This window comes from Ammospiza caudacuta, chromosome Z (genome assembly GCF_027887145.1).
Source record: "Ammospiza caudacuta isolate bAmmCau1 chromosome Z, bAmmCau1.pri, whole genome shotgun sequence".
Taxonomy (NCBI): domain Eukaryota; kingdom Metazoa; phylum Chordata; class Aves; order Passeriformes; family Passerellidae; genus Ammospiza; species Ammospiza caudacuta.
In genome coordinates, this window is record NC_080632.1 from 69,952,699 (window position 1) to 69,972,137 (window position 19,439).

At 39.1% G+C, this 19,439-nt stretch overlaps 1 protein-coding gene across 2 annotated transcripts; it reads right to left on the reverse strand.

The window, feature by feature from the left end:
* Positions 1–8: 8 nt before the first annotated feature.
* OSTF1 (osteoclast stimulating factor 1) lies at positions 9–19,382 on the reverse strand. 2 transcript variants are annotated; one of them, XR_009275928.1, is made up of 11 exons: positions 19,234–19,382; positions 8,572–8,618; positions 7,901–7,951; positions 7,754–7,817; positions 6,458–6,511; positions 5,842–5,949; positions 5,342–5,391; positions 5,148–5,226; positions 4,583–4,681; positions 1,298–2,450; positions 9–456 (listed from the first exon to the last, which is right to left on the reverse strand). XR_009275928.1 is itself a non-coding variant. In XM_058823354.1 (10 exons), exons 1-10 carry the CDS (start codon positions 19,265–19,267, stop codon positions 2,392–2,394), a joined length of 645 nt encoding a protein of 214 aa, XP_058679337.1. In that variant the 5' UTR covers positions 19,268–19,382; the 3' UTR covers positions 9–2,391. The 2 variants fall into 2 exon arrangements, 1 of the variants encoding a protein (XP_058679337.1); XM_058823354.1 differs by having other exon boundaries at positions 9–2,450.
* Between the last annotated feature and the right edge of the window lie 57 nt (positions 19,383–19,439).

The window sequence follows — 19,439 nt, forward strand, 5'->3', positions numbered from 1 at the left end:
TCCTGGAGTTAGACAAAAAGTAATTTATTGCCTGAAAGCTTTCACAGTGATTTGTATTTCACAAGATGAACAGACAGTTTCATAAAGAAAAACAAAGTTGTGGGAAAAAACAAAAAGCAGTAATTTTTGTCCTGGAAAGAAATGACAGCACTCCCTGCGTGCCTGCGATGTAAATGTGCTTCCTTCAGGACTCCAGCAAGACTTTGGGTGCAATCCTTGGGCTCAACTTGTGCTTCTGTCACAACTCCTATGCAGCACTCAGATCTGTCTGCAGAACACAGGGGCTCCTGGCAGCTGTTAATTGCACAGACATGAGCATAACCCCTTCCTTGTAGGCTGCTGAATCCATGGCAGCAGAAGACGTTACATCAAGAGTTATTTATGAATACAGACACTGCCTCCAAAGCTCCACAGAAAAAACAGTGACTTGAGCCATTCCCTCCATGTCCTGTGACACTGAAAAATTTTAAGTTTCTGAGCTTTTTGTTTTTTGCAGGAAAAAGACTCATGCAACAGATACCTGAAGGTTCTTGCCTCTCATTACAGGACTTTAAAGCTTGCATTTTGAAATTGCATAATTTTAATCAACAGTATGCAGCATAACATGCGGTTTAACTATGATAAAAGGCTGAGCTAGTAAAAGAGCTGGCTGATTAAATGAGAAGCAGAACAGTCTTAAACATAATGAGTTATGTTCAACAACTGTTCTAATGAAAGCTAGAGAGAAAAATTGGTGGCTTTGGTTTTTATTTCTTTCCCTCTAGGATCTTCAAGTTCACACAAAATAAAACATCACTGTTCATTTAACCACAGTATTGCATAGGGCTAAAACATTTGTTCTATAGTTTTAACATTTAAACAGTCTAGAATTACATCTGCAAATGATTGCTTGTGCAATGACCCATCTTAAACACTTCTGGTCAATCAAACACTGCCTTCTTTGATAAGAGCTTAACAAGCTTTACTGGCATCTAGTTCTTTGCAGGACGATAAAAAAAAAAATCTGGCTCAATGTATTTTTAAAAATTGGAAATTAGGAGTGCTCTAGACTTTTAAAAATATCTTAAATACTTAGTGTGATTTTCATTTATCCCCAGACTTCCACAAGAGCTTTTCATTTATCCCCAGTCTTTCACAAGAGCTTTTTTTTGTCCCTATTTTTCTCCATTTTTTGGTTTTGTTTTAGTATCACAGACTGCTGTGTCAGAATGAATTTGTCAGAAGTCTCTATTAGAGAAGTTAGCAATAAAAAATTGAAAATGAGATTGTATCTCAAATACTTGTAACATTTACTTACCATGACAATAAGAAAGTATCTCTTGGTAATGTGCAATATTCAGCTACAGCTACTTGAGCAATCTGAAGGAAGTTATTTTTTAACTTGGCAGGGAATCTTCAAAGTAGCTGAATTTATTTTCCATTTTTCTTTAATTCACAGGAAGCAGCAATACATTTTAAAAATGTTTATTCAGCTTCAGGTGTCTCTTCTAAAGATACCTGTGGCATATTTGATGCACATCTTCCCTCATTACTTCAAACACACTTAAACTTTGAGGTAATTTAAGACAAGACATAAGAGCACTTGCAAAAAAAAAAAGCAAAGATCTGTATTAAAAAATTTTAGGCAGGATAAATAGAAAAATATTCTGTGTTCCTTTCACTACAAATGGTTTCAGCATAATAACAGTTCAAAAAGCAAAATAATCAAGCCACAAAGTCCAAGTGAATTTCTAAAGCAAACCTGACTTAAGCAAGCCTTTCACCTGTGTTACATTTCAGGGACTGGGCCCACAGCAATAGAGAAGACAAAGCACTCCTGAGGCAGATTGTCTCAGGTTATTTTGCATCTCACTTAAGAGGGATGAAGGAAGGGAAAAAAATTTACCAAAATTAAAAACCAAACCTTGCAATGCTGTCTCCCATGCGGGCAAACAATTGCCCCTCTCTACGGCAGCATCTCCATTTATGCCTGCCAGCCAGTACTGACTGTCAGTATTAGCTGCATGAAGGAACATATACCCAGAGGGATTTGGGGAAATGTTAGCAGTGGTGTCCTCCTGTCCCACATGGACCTTTCAGTATTCCAGAAATACAAGGCACTTGCTGGGACGGCCTGAGATGAAACCTGTGAGTTTAGAAGATGGTCCTCTGCCATATTCAATGCTAAAGGTGTGCCACACTTTCTCTATGATAATTCCAAAAAGGAACTCCAACTTAAAATGTGACATTATCTGGCTACATGAAGATTATTCCTTTGCAAGCATGATTTCACCCTCTCATTAATATGCTATACTGCGATACTCTAAGTGAGATATTTTTACAGTTGTAAAGATATGTTTTGAAAATGACATAGGCAATGCAAGTTATAGTTTTCCATATGGAATCAAAAACCTAATCGGAGTCTTCATCATCAAGGTATTCCTCTGCATTACTCAATGTTCGGACTGTACCTGGAAAGAAAACAAAATTTAAAAAAATTTAAAATACTGAAAATACCAGGCACAGAGGCAACAAGACTGACATAATTCACAGAAGCGACAACCATGTTATCCTACATTTCTGGAACAAGAATAATGAATAAGTTTAAAATGAACCTGCTCAACCATTTTGGGAAAAAAAAGCTAAGTGAAAAAAACGTTTCTCATTTTTAGGAGGAGAAGCAGCAAACGGAGAACAGGAAGAAAAGAAATTGCAGAGCCTTGTGCTCAAGGGGCCATATTTCAAGCAAGTACAAATGACATTTCTTCTGCTCCCCTGTTTAGCGGCACAATTAACACAACCTTTTAATATTTCGACGACATGATTTTAATAATTTTAATTTTTTAAAATGTACTTCAGCAATTGGCATTTGAATATCTGTCTGTACAAGTAAAACATAAATCTGAACATTGGAGACAAAGTAAGCTTCCTCCAATAAAACAGTTTTAGAGATGGACTGTGATAGAAGCCATATGTAAACAGGAACAAGGGAGAGGTGACTGCTGATATAGAACTGAATCTCTGAAAAAGAACAATATTTCACATCCAGACATTGGAAATATTTAAATGCAGAATCAAGAGACAGAAAAATTAAATTAGTGAAAATAACCAAGAAAATACAAAATGTGAGGAAAGTATAGGAATTGGTGGTGTCAGAGTATTATAAAAGCCCAAGTTAAGATAGAAAAATGAACAAAGATGCTAATACTGAAACTGCAATTAGACTGAGAACATCAGCTGTTATATTAAGGCAAGTGAAAAAAGACACGGAGTGAAATTACCAGAGACTGATGACTAAGACAGAGACAAGGGGACTAAGGACAAAAAAGCAGTTAGTCATTGAAACAAAATTAATTTAAAGGGAGTGAAGAAGTAGATTAGTTATGTAGATTAGTTACTTAGCATCAGGAAATAAAACATTGGTACAATTATTGGGACATCAGAAGAGAGATTGTAGGCACCTGTGCCAGGTGCCTACAATCAACAACCAAAGATGAACAAAGTTTTTCTAATAGGGATCAAGTAACTTTAGGAAAATACTATATAATATATATATAATAATATATATTATATATACATATTGCCCTTTTTTAATACTCCTTTCTTAAGAACTAAGATTGGGAGAAAAAATTTGCCACGTTTCTGGGAAATCCTGATTTCACCTCTGCTAAAGAGCAGAACAGTATTTTTGCTGCAATTGCTCTTCCTGGCCTTCTAAAGTTGCAGTCAGCTATTCCTCCATTTAATTACCATAACCTCTAGGCCCCTACAGGCTAGCATTCCCTCTGATCTCACTAGGCCTGTGAGGATGCAATTGCTGTATTGCATATCCCACCAAACCTGACTGTAACCCTGCCTGTGTTTTCAAGTAATTTCTTATTCCACTTAAGAGTTTCCACCCTTACTTCAGCCTCCTGAAAGCTACAGGCAATAGTACTTACAGAATACTGAACAATTCAGTCTTTAGCTTTTTAAAATAGCCTCTTTAACTCTTTTGGACAGGGACACTATGCTATTTGGAGAGATGAAGACAAGTGGTAGGCAGTGAGACTATTTTAATTAACACCTGAAAGCATTCTTTATTTCTCGGTTAGACAGTCACTCAGAGACACATAGAAAAAAGAAAGTAAGAAAAAAATTAGCAGTAAGAAAAGGAGGATCATATGTTGGCGCTTCTTTGGCTTAAGTTTGGAAGAACAGACAAGCACATGGAGAAAGACAGAACATTGTTTTATTCTTGCACCCTATCCCTTTTGGTATGTTACTTTTAAAATAGTTTCTATCCTTGCATTAATTTTGTCTGAAGGGCCAGTCTTCTATTTTCATCTCTTCCCTTAGTATTTTCACACCTTCTGAACTCTTCTGAACTCTTATGCCTCTTGCTGATACAAGGTGCCATTTTCTGTGGAGTCAGCAGCATGGCATATGATAAACCATCTTCCTACCATAGCTCTAAACTAACTCTCTCAAGCAAGCCCTTCCAGACACAAGTCTTAGCCCACGTACCTCCCAAATGGTTTTTATGGCTATCAGTATATTGGTATTTGACTAAAGTATTATTTCTCCAAAAGTAAAATTATCAGAAAAACAAAACCAGAAATACCTGCACTCTGTTTCTTCTTAAGCAAGGAAGCACAAGCTGCGTTCGTTGCCATATCTAAAGCCAGTTTCTTCTCGTTGTTTTTCAGATCTGTTCTTGCCCCTTCATGAGGAAAAGTTTAATCAGAAATCACAATCCCAGTTATTTCTCAACCAATGCCATTATGATATGACTTTCACTAATGTGGGTAGAATAGTAATAGACAAGGGAATCTGAGCTACTGACTGCTCTGAAGCAGACCAAAAGCTATGGATGCTCTTGCATAAGCTACAGTTGTTTAGGAAACTTGCTGGCTGCTCTTCCTTTTTAAGAAGCAGATGTCATTGCTGTTCTGGGGTTAAAGTGCCTGATTTTGTCTGTAAAGCAGGATGAAATTATCTTGAGGTGAGATGTCTACCTTCCAAACAGCTGCCAGAATTTTCTGCAAGACTTTTCCTGCAAGTCAGGCAGGTGAGCTGGCTAAAGACTGTAGCTGAGTTATACAGAAACACTTAAGAAATACAAATTAAACAACATTCAGGAATCTAGTCTCTACACAGATTGTCGAAACCTTGGTGAAGATCTTTACCCTTTTCCAGCAGCATCTCTACAATATCTGCATAACCTTTCCATGCAGCAGCATGCAAAGCTGTGTCTCCCAATTTGTTCTGTGGAGTTAGAGGGAAAAGCAACAGGATTAAAATGCAGCAAAAACCCTTTCAGCTTCTACCAAAGGTGAGTAACATCACGCCTCTACGCTAAGGGTCTATGGGTTCAACCTACCTGCTGGTTTAACTCTAGGTTTGCCTGGGCAAGCAGCACATCTACTACATCTGCAGGGAGAGATGGCAAGAGAAGAATTTAGTGGAAAGGAATTATGCTGTTTTTGCATTCATTGTAGTTAAGATTCAACAAAAGACCAATCAAATCAGCTAATGAAAATCTGTAAATCAGACTGCATTGAGCAAACAACAATTAGTCACAAAAAATGCTTCTGCATGAAGTACCCCAAATAATACTGCATTTCTTTTTGATCTGTCCTCCTTCCACTTTTCCTCTAAGTTACACTAATGAGCTTGCCTGCTTCAAGAGCAACAACAAAACACACAGCACTTGATAGAGCTGAACCTACCTCCTAGCCTGATTTTTATTAAAGAAATAAAAAATAGAATTACATGGAAAAAAAACTGGCTTTATTATTTAGCACTACAATTTTATCAATCAGCCTAACAAGCATAACAAGAAAACCAGACAACAATAATTTCAAATTAATGCTCTGATACCTTTATGGCCTCCATGGCATGCCCAATACAGAGCTGTGTTTCCAGCTTTGTCTAAACCATTGACACCGACTCGATTATCCAAACACTCTCTCAACCAGCTCAGGTTGCCTGAAAGACAAAATCAGTTTTGATTATTGTTTTTTCTTTGCAAAGTTAAGAGAAGCATTACAGGTAAATAGTACTGTCTAAATGGTGTCAGTCTTCCCATTAACTTATGAAGAGAGGAAGCGATTAGCAGCAATTTTTAATTCACTGAACAACCACTCATACCTAGTCATAGCAAATCATGACAAAGTCATACTAACCAGTACCAAATATCTTTTCTCCTATTCCCAGAAGACCTTTATATCCTATATATATATACCTATATATGTAGTTCAATGGATGGTACCACCATTCCTCTGTGTATAGACAGAGCGGCAATTCCACCAGGCAGTATCTCACCTTTTCAAAGCCATAAAACTTACCAAAAAACTTGCTCAAGAAACAAAACAACCAAAACAAGTAGAACATCTTAATTCTAAATATATTATTATTACTATTACTCTCATTATTATTACAGTAGAAAACAAGCAAATCATCCTTTGGCATCACACAACTAAAACACCAAACATACCTCGTTTGGCAGCTTCATGCAGTGGATTATCAATAGACTCTGCTTGCTCTGCCACTGAAACGAAAGAGTAAATTCTAACTACTTCTGAAACATGTACTTGAAACCTGTGTGGAAACAAAGCATACTTGATTCTAAAATGAAAACAGATTTGTGAGTGACAGACTAGTGAGACGCACTTTAATTTCCAGTGTATGGGAAACTAATTCAGAGAAAACCTTGTGAAAACTTCAAACAGCATCACGTTGCACAAGTGGTCTAAGAAGACGTGTTCCTAGTACTCTTTGTTCTTAAGGTCTGCAAAAGCTTCTGTTCTGCTTATACATGGAATTTTTGCAAATGTGCGGACAGAGACACCACCCCAACCCTGGTCTAAAACTGAACCCTTACAAATAATCTCAATGGGAACATGAATTAAGAGATTTTTGGGTTTATTTTCAATATTCACTTCAATATTCAAAAGAAATTTGAATGTAGATATGCAGCATGTATAAATTAGCCTTCTTGCATATTAACAGTGCATGATCTCTGATCTCTGGCAGACAGCAAGAGTAGAGTCAGTTTGGAAGTCACAAACTAAAGTGAAAATTCATGCAGCCTCAATGATTACACCACAGATTTCTATTAATATATTTCTACTAACTACAGGGCAGGGAAACAGAGCATTGCTACCATAATGTCTCCTACTGAAGAAGGGACAACATGAATCAACCTAAGTCATATTGGCAGCTGTGATGCAATCTGTCATGAGACACTGCTACTCTGTCTACAATTCCTGGCAGGACTTGGAGGAATTGTGTTGTGTTGTCTGTACTGATGGCTTTTAACAGTGATTTTCGTTGAATCTGAAAAAGCTGTTTCTATTCAGTCCAAACACACACGGGATATTTAACGTGGTGCAAACCCCAAGAAACCAACATTTTCTGTGGCAGAATATATTCACTAAAAAAACCACAAAAGGCAAGCAAAACTCCATCCTTTAGATCCAAGTGTTCTTCTCCTCAAAACTTGAGAGTATCTCAGTATCTCTGAAGAGCATAACCAGAAACATGAACACTCAGCAAACCCAAACTGTCCCTAGGTTATAAAAATACAAGACAGCTTGTGCACTGCTGATGTAGTGGTACCTACAGTGGTTACCACTGGTAACTGCTACTGCAGATGGATGTATTCTAAAATACATGGTGGAGTACTGTTAAGCACCAATACTGTGGTCTATTTTTGAGATGATGTCTTTTTATTTAGTGATTTCCTTTAATTGTGAATGATCTTACCAAATAAAAATATTCTAGACTTTACCATAGTTGCTTGGAATTAGTCCAGTTCTCCCCTTACAAGTTCCTTTCCACCAATTTGTATCACTCTGCAGAAAAAAGGGAAAATATTTTAGATAGGATATATTGCATCTCAGAAATATTCAGTCTGTATGGGATGTCTTAGACTCACCATGTCTGAGATGTAAATGATATCTCCTTCTTCAAAGTACAGTTCATCTGGCTTTAATAAAAAAAAAAAAGGAAACAAATATATCTGAATGTGTGTATGTAGGAAAAACAAATGCCTGGATAAGTCAGAATACATTCACCTCTTCATTCAAAAGAATGATAACTCAAATTCTCTATCACCGAGACAACAGCCTGACAGTCCATAGTTCGACTTACTTACAGCTAACTTCCTGGATCACTAACTTTCCTAACAACACAGGAAGACTGTGGCCTTTCCAACAAAGTACTGTGCATAGGAAGCAGTGAAATATCTCTTAGGTTTGTCAACTTCATTTGGGACTCTTTTTGGTTGGTCCCAGTTCTCCAGATCTCTTAGGTGTCAACTATCATTGCTGTCTTTGGAAGAAAAAACAAATTATTCAAGATTTCTGATCCTTGATTGTAGGTAACATACTACAGAAGAAAGCATGCTGCTTTTAAACAGAGCTGTTCTTAAAAGAGACTTATGATTAATCAGACAGTTTTATTCACATTAAGAATGAGTATCCATCAACAGTTTATTAAAATTTAAGTACAGTAAGTCTAACATGCCAATAATAGCAGAATTGAAGAAATATTATGGACAAGGTTAAAAGCAAGATTCTCAAACTGCTGAAGTAAAGATGTACTTACCGTTCTGGGCTCAAACGTATACAGGGCCCTGAATACTTTAACCTGCCCTAAAAAAAACAAAACAAAACAAAAAAACCAACCCAATTAAAAAGTCAGTACCAGTACCATGCCTTTAAATCCAAATACATTCCTTTAAGCTTAACACCGGTTCCTGAATGAATTTGTGCTATCAAAGAACATCAGGTTGCTGAGTATCTGCATCGTGAGTTAAAAAACCCAGCAACATGGGTTATGAAGGAAACTGGCCACCTGATCAATTACATCTAAACAGCCTCTTCTGCACACTTAATACAGTCTTTACAGCTCACTGGGTAATAGAAGTGCTGTCATTGATTTCTGAGGAAAAGAGTAATTTCACTCATATACACACTCACACACTCATACTGTAGGGAACCTTCTTGTATGTACTTTGATTACTAACATCGAATCTGTCAAATGACAAAGAATTAAGGAAAGAAGAAATAAACAAACCAATGATCAATGACACCAACATGTTCTTACACTTACTTGCAGTCATTATTAGGAAAATAATGCAGTAACACAGAACTCATAAAGAAAAAATGACAAATGGTCACAGAGCCCTATTTAATGTACAACTGATGTCCTGTTCAGATGCTTAACACAAGGCATAGGGTTTGCAATTCCAGTAGGTGGCTAACAGATGCTTTAATAGGGCACTTTCAAAGGGACGGACACCAGCATTCAAGCCAAGAAAAAATAACCTGAATGCAGAGAGCTTTAAATTAAAAAGAAGGTTCCCTACAAACTTTTTTAAAAATTCAAAAGGTACTTTTCAAGAGCATGAACAGAAAGTACAAATATAGAAGAAACATGTATGTTACATAATTTAATTAGCCGAGCTGCTGGAGTCCATTGGACTTACTAGAGGAATATATTAGGCAGACTGCTCTGTATTGTTTACTTTTAGGTATCTGAAGTCCTAAGTATGTACCTTTATTTACTTTTAAATGTTCTAAACTTGCAAGTGTAGGTTACACACAGGTTCTTACACTATATGTGTTTATATAGATTAACTTGTATAAAATTGCAGAGTTTGATCTATCAGGAGAATGTGTTACTTAGGTCACATTAGGTCCAGACTATTTTGTCTACTCAGAGAAACTGATGAACTTACTACCAAAGGCCATACAGTAAAATAAAGTGTACACATGCAATGTTTTGTGTTGTTTATTAAACGGAGATAAGCAAGTAAAGACAGAGTAGGTCTCAAGAACAAGCCTTTACATTTCTAATTAAGAACCATCATCTCTAGAATTTTGTCCTTTTTTTTTCTACTAGATGTAGTCTTTATTATCCCTTTAGTATCTAAAATCCTACCCACAAAAGCAATCATTTTAGAATGCTAACTTAAGGGCTTTTATGAGATTCTGGAGGTGAATATGCTAACCTTGAGAAAGGAGGATGGTACCCAACTGCAATTTTGCAGCATCCCTTGGGGTGGCTCTTAAACTATATTTTCAAATGCTTCTGGATATTTCCTAGCAACAGTAATGCCAAGATACACTTGCCAAGGCATAACAACTAAGCAAGACGTTTCTTAGCTCTCTATTCTCAGGCTTTTTTGTGACTGAGTGTACGTAAAACTACAAAAATAAGATGAATATGTGTAAACACTTTGCCAAGTGCATGTAGATACTGTACATATTTCTTTTCCCAATATGTAATTGCTCATCCCAGTTCTAATTTTTAACAGCAGGAATTAGGTTTCGCTTTATTGGTTGGCTCTCTCTTTCAGATAGCAGCCATTTCCTAGACATAAAAGGTCCAACACTTCTCAAACCTTTGTCCCAGAAACAAAATACTTCCAACTGCGGCAACTGCTAAAAAGAATGAAACCTGAGTGGTTTACTACCTATACAGAGATGATGAACAGGGACAGCACACAGTAATGCATCCTGGACCAAAGAGCTTTAGCATGAAACGTGAACTGCAGCTGGGGAGAAGCTAGCAACAACGACAAAAAAACCCAAAAACCAAAAAAGAAAATAACAAAGAACAAGAAATGACACAACAGGATGGAAGACAGGAGTACTGACCCTCCTCCTGGGCTTTCTCATACAGAAGACACAAAAACAAAAGACAGAACTGCACACTAACAACTATGGAGACTGCAACCATCATGCACCCATCTTCAGTGTTTAATGTAAGTAAGAGGAGGAAATGGACAACAAAAGGGAAGAGTGAGAAATATTAAAAGGGGAAATGAGAAGATGGCAGAAGACAGGGAAAAGGAGAAACGTGCATTTGTGTGTTTCATGTGTCTTTTATACTAACATACTGCATATGTGCCAACAGATTTTCTAAAGCTATCACACCTGTGGAGGCAAAGAAAATAGGAAACACCGATGCTGATTACAGTATGGCTAACACATTGTGTAAACAAAATTAATTTTTCATTTGTTTGTGGGGTTTTCTTAAATTGCATAAACCTGAAACAGGGAGTTACTTCCCCAAATGTCCAACTGTAGTGTCATAGACAGACCAACACATGCTAAAACACTCTTCTGTGATGAAATACAAAGTACAGATCTGCATCTCTAGAACAACAGATCTCGTTAATATTAATTTCACAGTACTTTATATTGAAGTTAAACACTGCTCATTACTGGCATTGATATTTCAAAAATTTATTGATAAAAAGATATTTAGCCTGTTCACTTTGCTTTATTTAAGAGCTTAGAACAAGTGGACTTTAGCATTTGTAAATTTTGATTTTTTTGTTACCAAATTCTAATGCAACTTACAGTCTAGAGGATTAAAATAACAAAATGTTAGCATGCAAAGGGCACATCAGACTTGAATCCTCGTTCTGCAAACAAGAGAAATTGTATTTTATTAGGCACATGGGTGCCTAATCACAGGGAGTTTTTTTATCTAGCAATACCTATCACTAGGCATGCAGACAGAGCTTGCATTGGCAGTAATTTTTGCTTTGGAGGACATAAAAAGATAGAAAGTGCCTGAGGTCTTCCTCTGTTTCCACTTACTACCATCTCTCTAGTACAAACCACGTGTCAACATTCCCATAGGACAGTGAACCAGTAATTAGCACAGATTTGAACTTATCAAAGTAGACTGACTGCACCTCCCCACAACATACTTTTAAAGGACAAAGTAACTAGAACACAGAGCACATGTACTTTTTTAAAATTTCAAGGCATCAGGCACACATTAACTACTTTATTCTCATCATGATTAATGAGAGGAGTTTTCCTTTTAAAAACAAAGCACATGGAAGCACAGGGCAGTGACAGGTCCCACAACAAATCTTTTCCTAAGCATAGGGACAGATTCAAAGGGGTCTTCTTTTCAGTCCTGTTATGCCTTGGTCTGCTCAGTGGGTTTAGGGGAAGGTTGTTTGAGTCATTTAGAGCAGTGTACAGGAGAAAGAACAAAAATCTTCAATAACAAGCCTTTACATGCAAATTTTCAGAACATTCAGGTAGAATTAGATACTTCACAAATTTTAAAGCAAAATTCACACAAACTAAGGCACTTCAGAAACTTTAACTTAACCAGATACAGGTCATTTACTAAAGCCTTGATTGGAATTTTTTCATCTGGTTTACCATATATTTCCAGAAGAAGTTAGGAGAAGAAATACAGAAAGAAAGGATAAGATAACAGAAAGAAATCACCACCTATGGACCCGGGGACAAGACTAGCCATTTTGATGTCCACATCAAAGTGACAGCCACAACCTTGATCCACAGGGAAAATCCCATGAAACACAAAGTTAAATGTATTATTATATGCTCAGGTTCAGGTGGGAATTACCAGGTATCTCCAAGGGGGGAGCAGAAATTAACACTCTCTGATATAACACTAAATTAACACTCTCTGTGGATCATCCGCAGTTGTCTCTGGTGGGAGGCCTCAGAAATTGGTCTGGGGCCTGAATGGTTTATGGCACCTTCTAAGATATGACAGCTGCCTTTCAAGTCAGTGTAGCTGAGCTGGTTATACCCCACCAGCAGGGATGAATATCTTCAGCCTTAGTGTGAATGTCTGACACCTTCCTCACAGAAGGGAATTTTCACACCTGAGCCAGATGAGTAAGGGAAGACATGATAAAACACTTATAGCCTCTTCCCTTATCTGGCTCAAACCCCAGTTTCTTGATAAACACGGGCTGATTTGTTGTGGCCATCCTCTGGAGTTCACACTTTTTCCACCTGATCTTCCACATCATCAGCAAAGCACACCCTGCTTTTGCAAATTTGAGACAGTCACTAGTAATATTTTAGTCTCACAAATCCCAAACTTTAGTCATAAGACTGTCTTCTCCCTTCTTATGGAATTTGCATTAAACGTATGCAAAACAACTACTTCACAAGCAAAAAGTGTAACTTATTATCCATACTGAATAGACACAAATACTCTTAGCGTACAAACCTCCACTCTCTGTAGCTAGCAACATAAAACTAATGTCAGGTTGGGCCAACCCCACACCTTTTAATTTATTTTGAATAACTTACCTATAAACTTCTCCAGCCTTTCTGAGGAAGGGAAACATGCAACTCATAATTCTAAAAGGATCCTTTCCCTGCTAAGCGCATAAAAGCAATGAAGCAGAGAAACTAAACAGCAATGACAGCTTAAAAACGCAGCTTCTGATACTGAAGAGAGATACCAGCACTGCTTCACAATGCCAAGTAATTAAAAGACCTCACAAAACCAAACCACCATTTTCTAAAAAGACTGAAAGATTTTCGTTTTCTTCTTACAACTCTGAGGTCTATTTTTAATCAATTGCAGTATCATTAACAGAAGACTGCTTCCAAAGAAGTGCTAAGTAAGGAGCACAGCAACAAGGAGTTACTGTTTCTCTCACAGTGACTTTTTTTCCCCACTTCCTTTCAGTTCCTTTACTCTAGCTTCTCCAAACCGCCACAAGCATTAGCATTAAAATCCCCTCTACCACCAAAACATTCTCCACTCTCTTATTTGCTTTCAACCCACCTAATGAAAAGCTAAAAAAGAAAAAAAACACCAAAACCTGACCTATACCTGCACGGCATTACTTATTTAGGCATTTGTGTTAGGCTGAAATTTCAGCACCAAAGGGGAGATAATGAATTTCATTAGCTGTCAATTAACATCACATCCTCAAACATAAAACCACCCCAACACAGTCCTTGGTTCAAAACACGCATATTTTAAACAAAATAATGATAAATCAACGTTTACCAAGGCTTGGCCCCATTGGACTGATATGAGTCTTTTGTTAGCATCTGCTGTAGACTGCCATAATCAAATTTCACTGACTCGAATAAGGTGCTACTATTTAGATATTGATCCTGATGCAGCATCTTTTCATTAGCTATATTAAGACTGAGTAGCTCAAGACTACCATAAAAATCGCAATAACTAACTCAAGATGAATTGACTCACTGAGTGTCACAAAGCATTGTCAGTGCCTACAGTACACGGAGGGATAATTTCTGTGCTGTAGAAAATCAGAATTGACTATGGTAGTCTACAGTTAGTTAAAAAACCACAAGTCTGTCAACCTCTTAAATGGTTCAAGCTAATCCTAGGCTCTCATGGGCCACCTTTCTCCTTGCTGCCAGAAAGCTAGACAGAAACAGTTCATAATCAGTTACTCAAGCACCAACTTGATTGAAAACAACTTAACCTGAACTCCTACCTGTAGCAAATGTCCCAAAAGGTGAAAATATGCAAAGCCTGTTCCAATATCTGACAATCAATTTCAGTGACGAAATTTTCCTTAATGTTGAACCTAAACTTGCATGGCACAACTTGAGGCCATTTTTTCTCATCTTGTCACTTGGGACAAGAGAAAAGCACACACCTTTGAACAATCTCTCTTCAGACTGACATAGAAAGAAACAAGGTCTCCCGCGACTCCTTTCCTCCAGGACAAACACCCCCAGCTCCCTCAGTTCACACCACCTACTCTCCAGACCCTCCATCAGCTCCGCTGCCCTTCTCTGGAGTCTCTCCAGCACCTCAACGTCTTTTTTGTAGCGAGGGGCCCAGAAATGGACACAAGACTTTAGGTGCAGCCTCACCACCCAATACAGGGGGACAGGTACTGTCTGCTGTCCACACCACTTTTCATGCAGGCCAGGATGCCAGTGGCCTTCTTGGCTACCTGGGATGGCTCATACTCAGCCAGCTGTTGACCAACACCCTCAGGTCCTTTTCCTCGGCAAGCTTTCTGGACTCTGCCCCGAGCCTGTAGCATTTGGAACTGGAAAACAAGGTGCTTTGCACACAAGTCTCCAAACAGGTACAGAAGTACTGGAAACACTTTTGACAGGAGTGCCATTTGTACTTTGGCATTTTGCTCACCGACACAGCAGAGTCCAATACAGCATTTAAGGATTGCCACAATGGAGACAGAAAAAGGTGGAGCCTCCAGTGTTTAGAGAACCATCTTCAACTTCTAAGTAACGCTTACCAGAAAGGGGAAGTGAACACAGAGAATACATGTTGGGGGAGGGGTAGAAGGGCATACTAAAAAATGCAAAGGACAAACTGATGCCAGCCTAGATGACAAACTGAGGTATCCAGGAACAATCATGGACTGCACTAATCAGTATCTGAAATGGAAGGAACAAATGCCATTTCGTTAGAGAAAATCAGAAGTAAAAATATTCTCACAGAAAATATAAGAGAACACAGTCTCACTGGCATAGCCTGATCTGAAATCCTCTGTTTTTCATCAATTGCATTTTTATGAATACCAGCATGCCTTCACTTGCAGGAAGCTTGCTGGAGGTCCCAGCAACTTGCAGTAATAAGAGGGTTTGAGGTTTGAAATGAAAGTTTATAATTCATATTGAAAGCAGACTGGGAACTGTTTAATTGTTTCTCTGACGTTTTTCTCCCTTTAGACCTGATGACTGCAGTATAATCCCCCACATCCACATGCTCACATCTTCTTAGCTAACAGAAACCTTTCTTTGAGTACAGAAGAAACCCAAACCACCATCACTTATGTCAAATTTAAGCCAACTGCCGAGGCCTTAGGCATGTGACTCAATGCAAGTGTTCTGCTCCTGTGAATGCTGTCACAGCTCCTACTTCACCTTAGAACTAAGGTGAACTTGTTTATGACTCAAACTAAGCATCTATGTCAAGAATCCTACTTTTAACTCTGACAGCTACTAGCGGGAGAAAAGTCAACAAGTCTGCATTGTGAGGTAGCAACCCTTTATGTTAAATCCTTATGTTTCCTCCTGCCTCCCTGTCAACTGGAGTAATTGAAAACTCTAATTTCCTTGGTACAAAGGCTGGTCTTTCTCTATAGAATATAAATGTTGTCTCAACTCTAGGCCAGGATCAACAAACCTTACCGTGAACATGAAAGTAAGACTTTTTAAAAATATCAGTACACCCCTTCGGTCTCCCCAAAAGCTTTTGCTGCACACTATATAAGGCTCTAATCAAAAAGGCATCACCAGATAATTAGCACTCTTCAAGAAAACACTGTTTAAGTAACAGACAACTAAGGAGAAGCCATTAAAGCTTGTCAAATCCAAAGGACTTAATCCTGTTTGTTAACAGGATTAATATCCAACATGATATGAACTCTGCAAAGAATAATGAAGTTTGAGACATCAACAGATTTCTTAAAAGATGGAGGGGAAGCCCTACTCTTGCATAATGCTGAAAGAAAAAAAAGTATGTTTCTGCTATTTTCAACATCCACTCCATTCCATTTTATTTTTGATAGTGAGTCTAAACAAAAGCTACAGCTAGAAAACAGTAACAATACAGAGTTACACAGGAAAAGTATAGTACTTCTTTAAAAAAGGCCTGAAAACCCTATAAGCTAAAAGACATTTAGAGTCTCTATAAACAATCTTGTCCCCTTACCCAAGGGCTGACTACAAACCCAAAAGACTAGCTCAAGTTTTCAGAAACACAATTGTCTAACATATGTTGATTTCAAAACCATCTCTGTAACTGAAATCCTTAAGTGCTGTGCACACAACAGGATTTACAGAAAAGCAATCTGTCAGAAAAAATGCTCTCATGTACTGAAGAAAACGACAGTGTCACAGCTAGTTGATTTTCCCCCTTCATATCACCTCTTTTCCCCACATTTTTAAAGCTCTAAACTCAGGTCCAAAATCCTTGAGTTGAGCAGTGAAGACTCAGTGTTTTAAAAAGGAAATTTATTTCACGACATATTTTCACTTCCCCACCACCAAAATATTTCCCTCTTTCTCTGTCCAATCTGCATCTCCTATTTCCCAAACACAATGGAATGAATAACAGAAACTAATGTCTGGTTTTCTCTCCTGTTTGTCCTGCACTTTCATAATTCATAAGCAATGCAAGCAGGCTTGCTGTTTCCTGACAGAGCTTACAGACTTGATACCTAATAACCAGTGAAGAAAAATCAACACAGCTTGGCCAAAGGCACCAAAACACTCGAGTAAATGCAGTCAAAATGCCACTGAAAGAGACAGCCTTCCACTGCTGTAGAAACTGTCACCACATGAAGTTCCTATATTTATGTCTTTAAATAACATCTATCTATAACCCCAAGAAATTCAATTACAGTACCAAAGGTGTACTATCTGTATTCTGCGTTAACATACAGAAGTCAGACATGCAACTGCAGAAATATTTAAGTATGTGAGAAGGCAGTGCCTTTCAGAAAAATTACTTTGAAAAAATCTGACAAAACAGACACCACTAAATTTTCTCTCCTCAAAAGTCAGGGATTTGGAAAAATGAGTCTTATTACCCTTAATCGGCTCTGAAAGTCGCTAGCAATACAATCTTACTTTCTTACTTACTTTGTTCCTTCTCCTATGAATTTCCTTTTGCTGTGTCAAGCACTCATGCTGGAAAACCAGCTCAGCAAGTTCATCAGACATAAAAATAACCTTACATAGACATACAAATAAATGGACATAAAAAAGTAGAGAGCACCATCAGCTTGTCACGTAACTAAATGGAACAGAAAGGATGGTGGGGGTAGGGAACACGTCCCTTTGATGACAGTCCACATTTTATCAGATCAGGCACACCACAAACTGCACCCCACCAAACTAGGGAGAGAAACCTAGCTTTGACAGAACATGTCTGAGTCAGTCTGAGAGCTCCTGTAAGTTAGTCAGACCTACAGCCTCTAACTCTTAAGAAACTTACGTTAAATTTGACTTATCTCCTTGAAAAACAGAAAACTGAGTTACCAACTTCATAGGAAAATCCCATTTTTCAAACCTATTCAGCTGTGAAACACCACATCCTTTCAGAAGCCTGCAGACTTCCTCAGTACTGATTGTTTTTGGTAAGGGTCCACAACAGCAATGCTTTTATTACTGTTTTTTTCATTTCAAGTAAGCTGCTTTCAAAGCAGCTTAGCAAACTACAGGGAGAGGAAATTCTTATGAGGATGAAATTACAGCCAGAGAGCTTTAGCAGATTTTGCTTCTGCAGGCAGGATGAGACTGATGGTTTAAATGGTCTAAACTTGTTTCTGCACTTACGTGACTTCAAATTAAAAATCTGTTTTATAAGCTGTCTAGTTAAAATACTCAATTAGGCTAAGCATTTTTTTACATGGGCATTTCAAACAGTATTCCAAGTGCAAAAAAAGTTGAAGTTTGGATGTACTTAGGTATCAGACAGTCCTGGTTTGGGAGATGTCACAGTGGGTTTTTAATTTCTAAATAAGAATTTAAGCTCTTACAGTGATGGATGATACAAACCATGATAAACAGCCACTAAATTTTCCAGATCAATTCCTTACTTAAAAAAAACCCCAAACCCTAAAGCTAATGGTTAAATTTGTCACAGAAGAATGTATATTTACTTGAAAAATGCCACTTCTATTCTAAGATTTAAAACTGAGCAACTTCCAATGGCTTTTCAATTTATTTTTAGAAGAAGCTAAGGTTACTATTAATATTTCAGAAAATTGGCTTTGCAGTGAATTTTTCTGATAAAAACACAGGTGCAACACCTTACACATTGAGGACTAAATGCACTAGAAAGGGTGATGTGCACATTGACACCAGAATTTCCAAGAGCACATTTAGAGTTTGGCTGTTAGGAGTCCTACAAGGGAAGACAGTAGATTCCAACTGTAAAGATGAAGAATGTTGCATGCAACTACACTATAAAACTGGTTTTATGCGTTAGTATATTGCCCATCCGAGCAATCACGAGACAAACCTCGGAGCACTTCAGCGCTGTTAGTTAAAAGGGTAAAAGGCTTCCTGTGCATTTCAGGCTACGCAAGCAGCTCCCGGAGGGCCACAGGGCCCGGGCACGCCACGGCGCCAAGTGCCACCGCCGGCCACCGCGGCTCCGCGCTGCCGGCGAGCGAGCCGGGGCCGGAGGGCTCCGCCAGCCCGTGACACGGGGAGCCCGTCCTGGGCGATGGCTCCGAACGGGGGGCATTCCCCAGCCTTCTCCCGAGCCAGAGCGGGCGCGGGGTCGGGCCCAGACCCGGCGCCGAGGGCAGGGTGCCGGCCTTCATGGCGGCAGGGTGCGGTCCGGAACGGAAGGACGGCCGTGCCCGCTCCCACCCTCGCCCGGGCTGCTCGAGAGCGCAGACCCGAAACCCAAGCCATTCACGTGTCGGCAGCAGCGGGCTGCCCCGCGCCCCGCACGGCGAGGACGGGCCAGGCCGCTCTGTCCTTCCCTCACCTGGCTTGGCCGGTTTAGGTGGCGGCTTGGACATGGCTGGCCTAAGCACGGACGGGGGAGCGGCGCGACGGCGATCGGCTGCCCGGGCGCGGCCGGCGGTGAGAGGCGGCGGTGCGAAGCCCGGCAGTCCCCGGGCGCAGCGCGGCGGCAGCGGCGGCGGCGGCAGGAGCCGGGACGAAGGGCGGGTCCCGGCCGGCCCCGCCCAC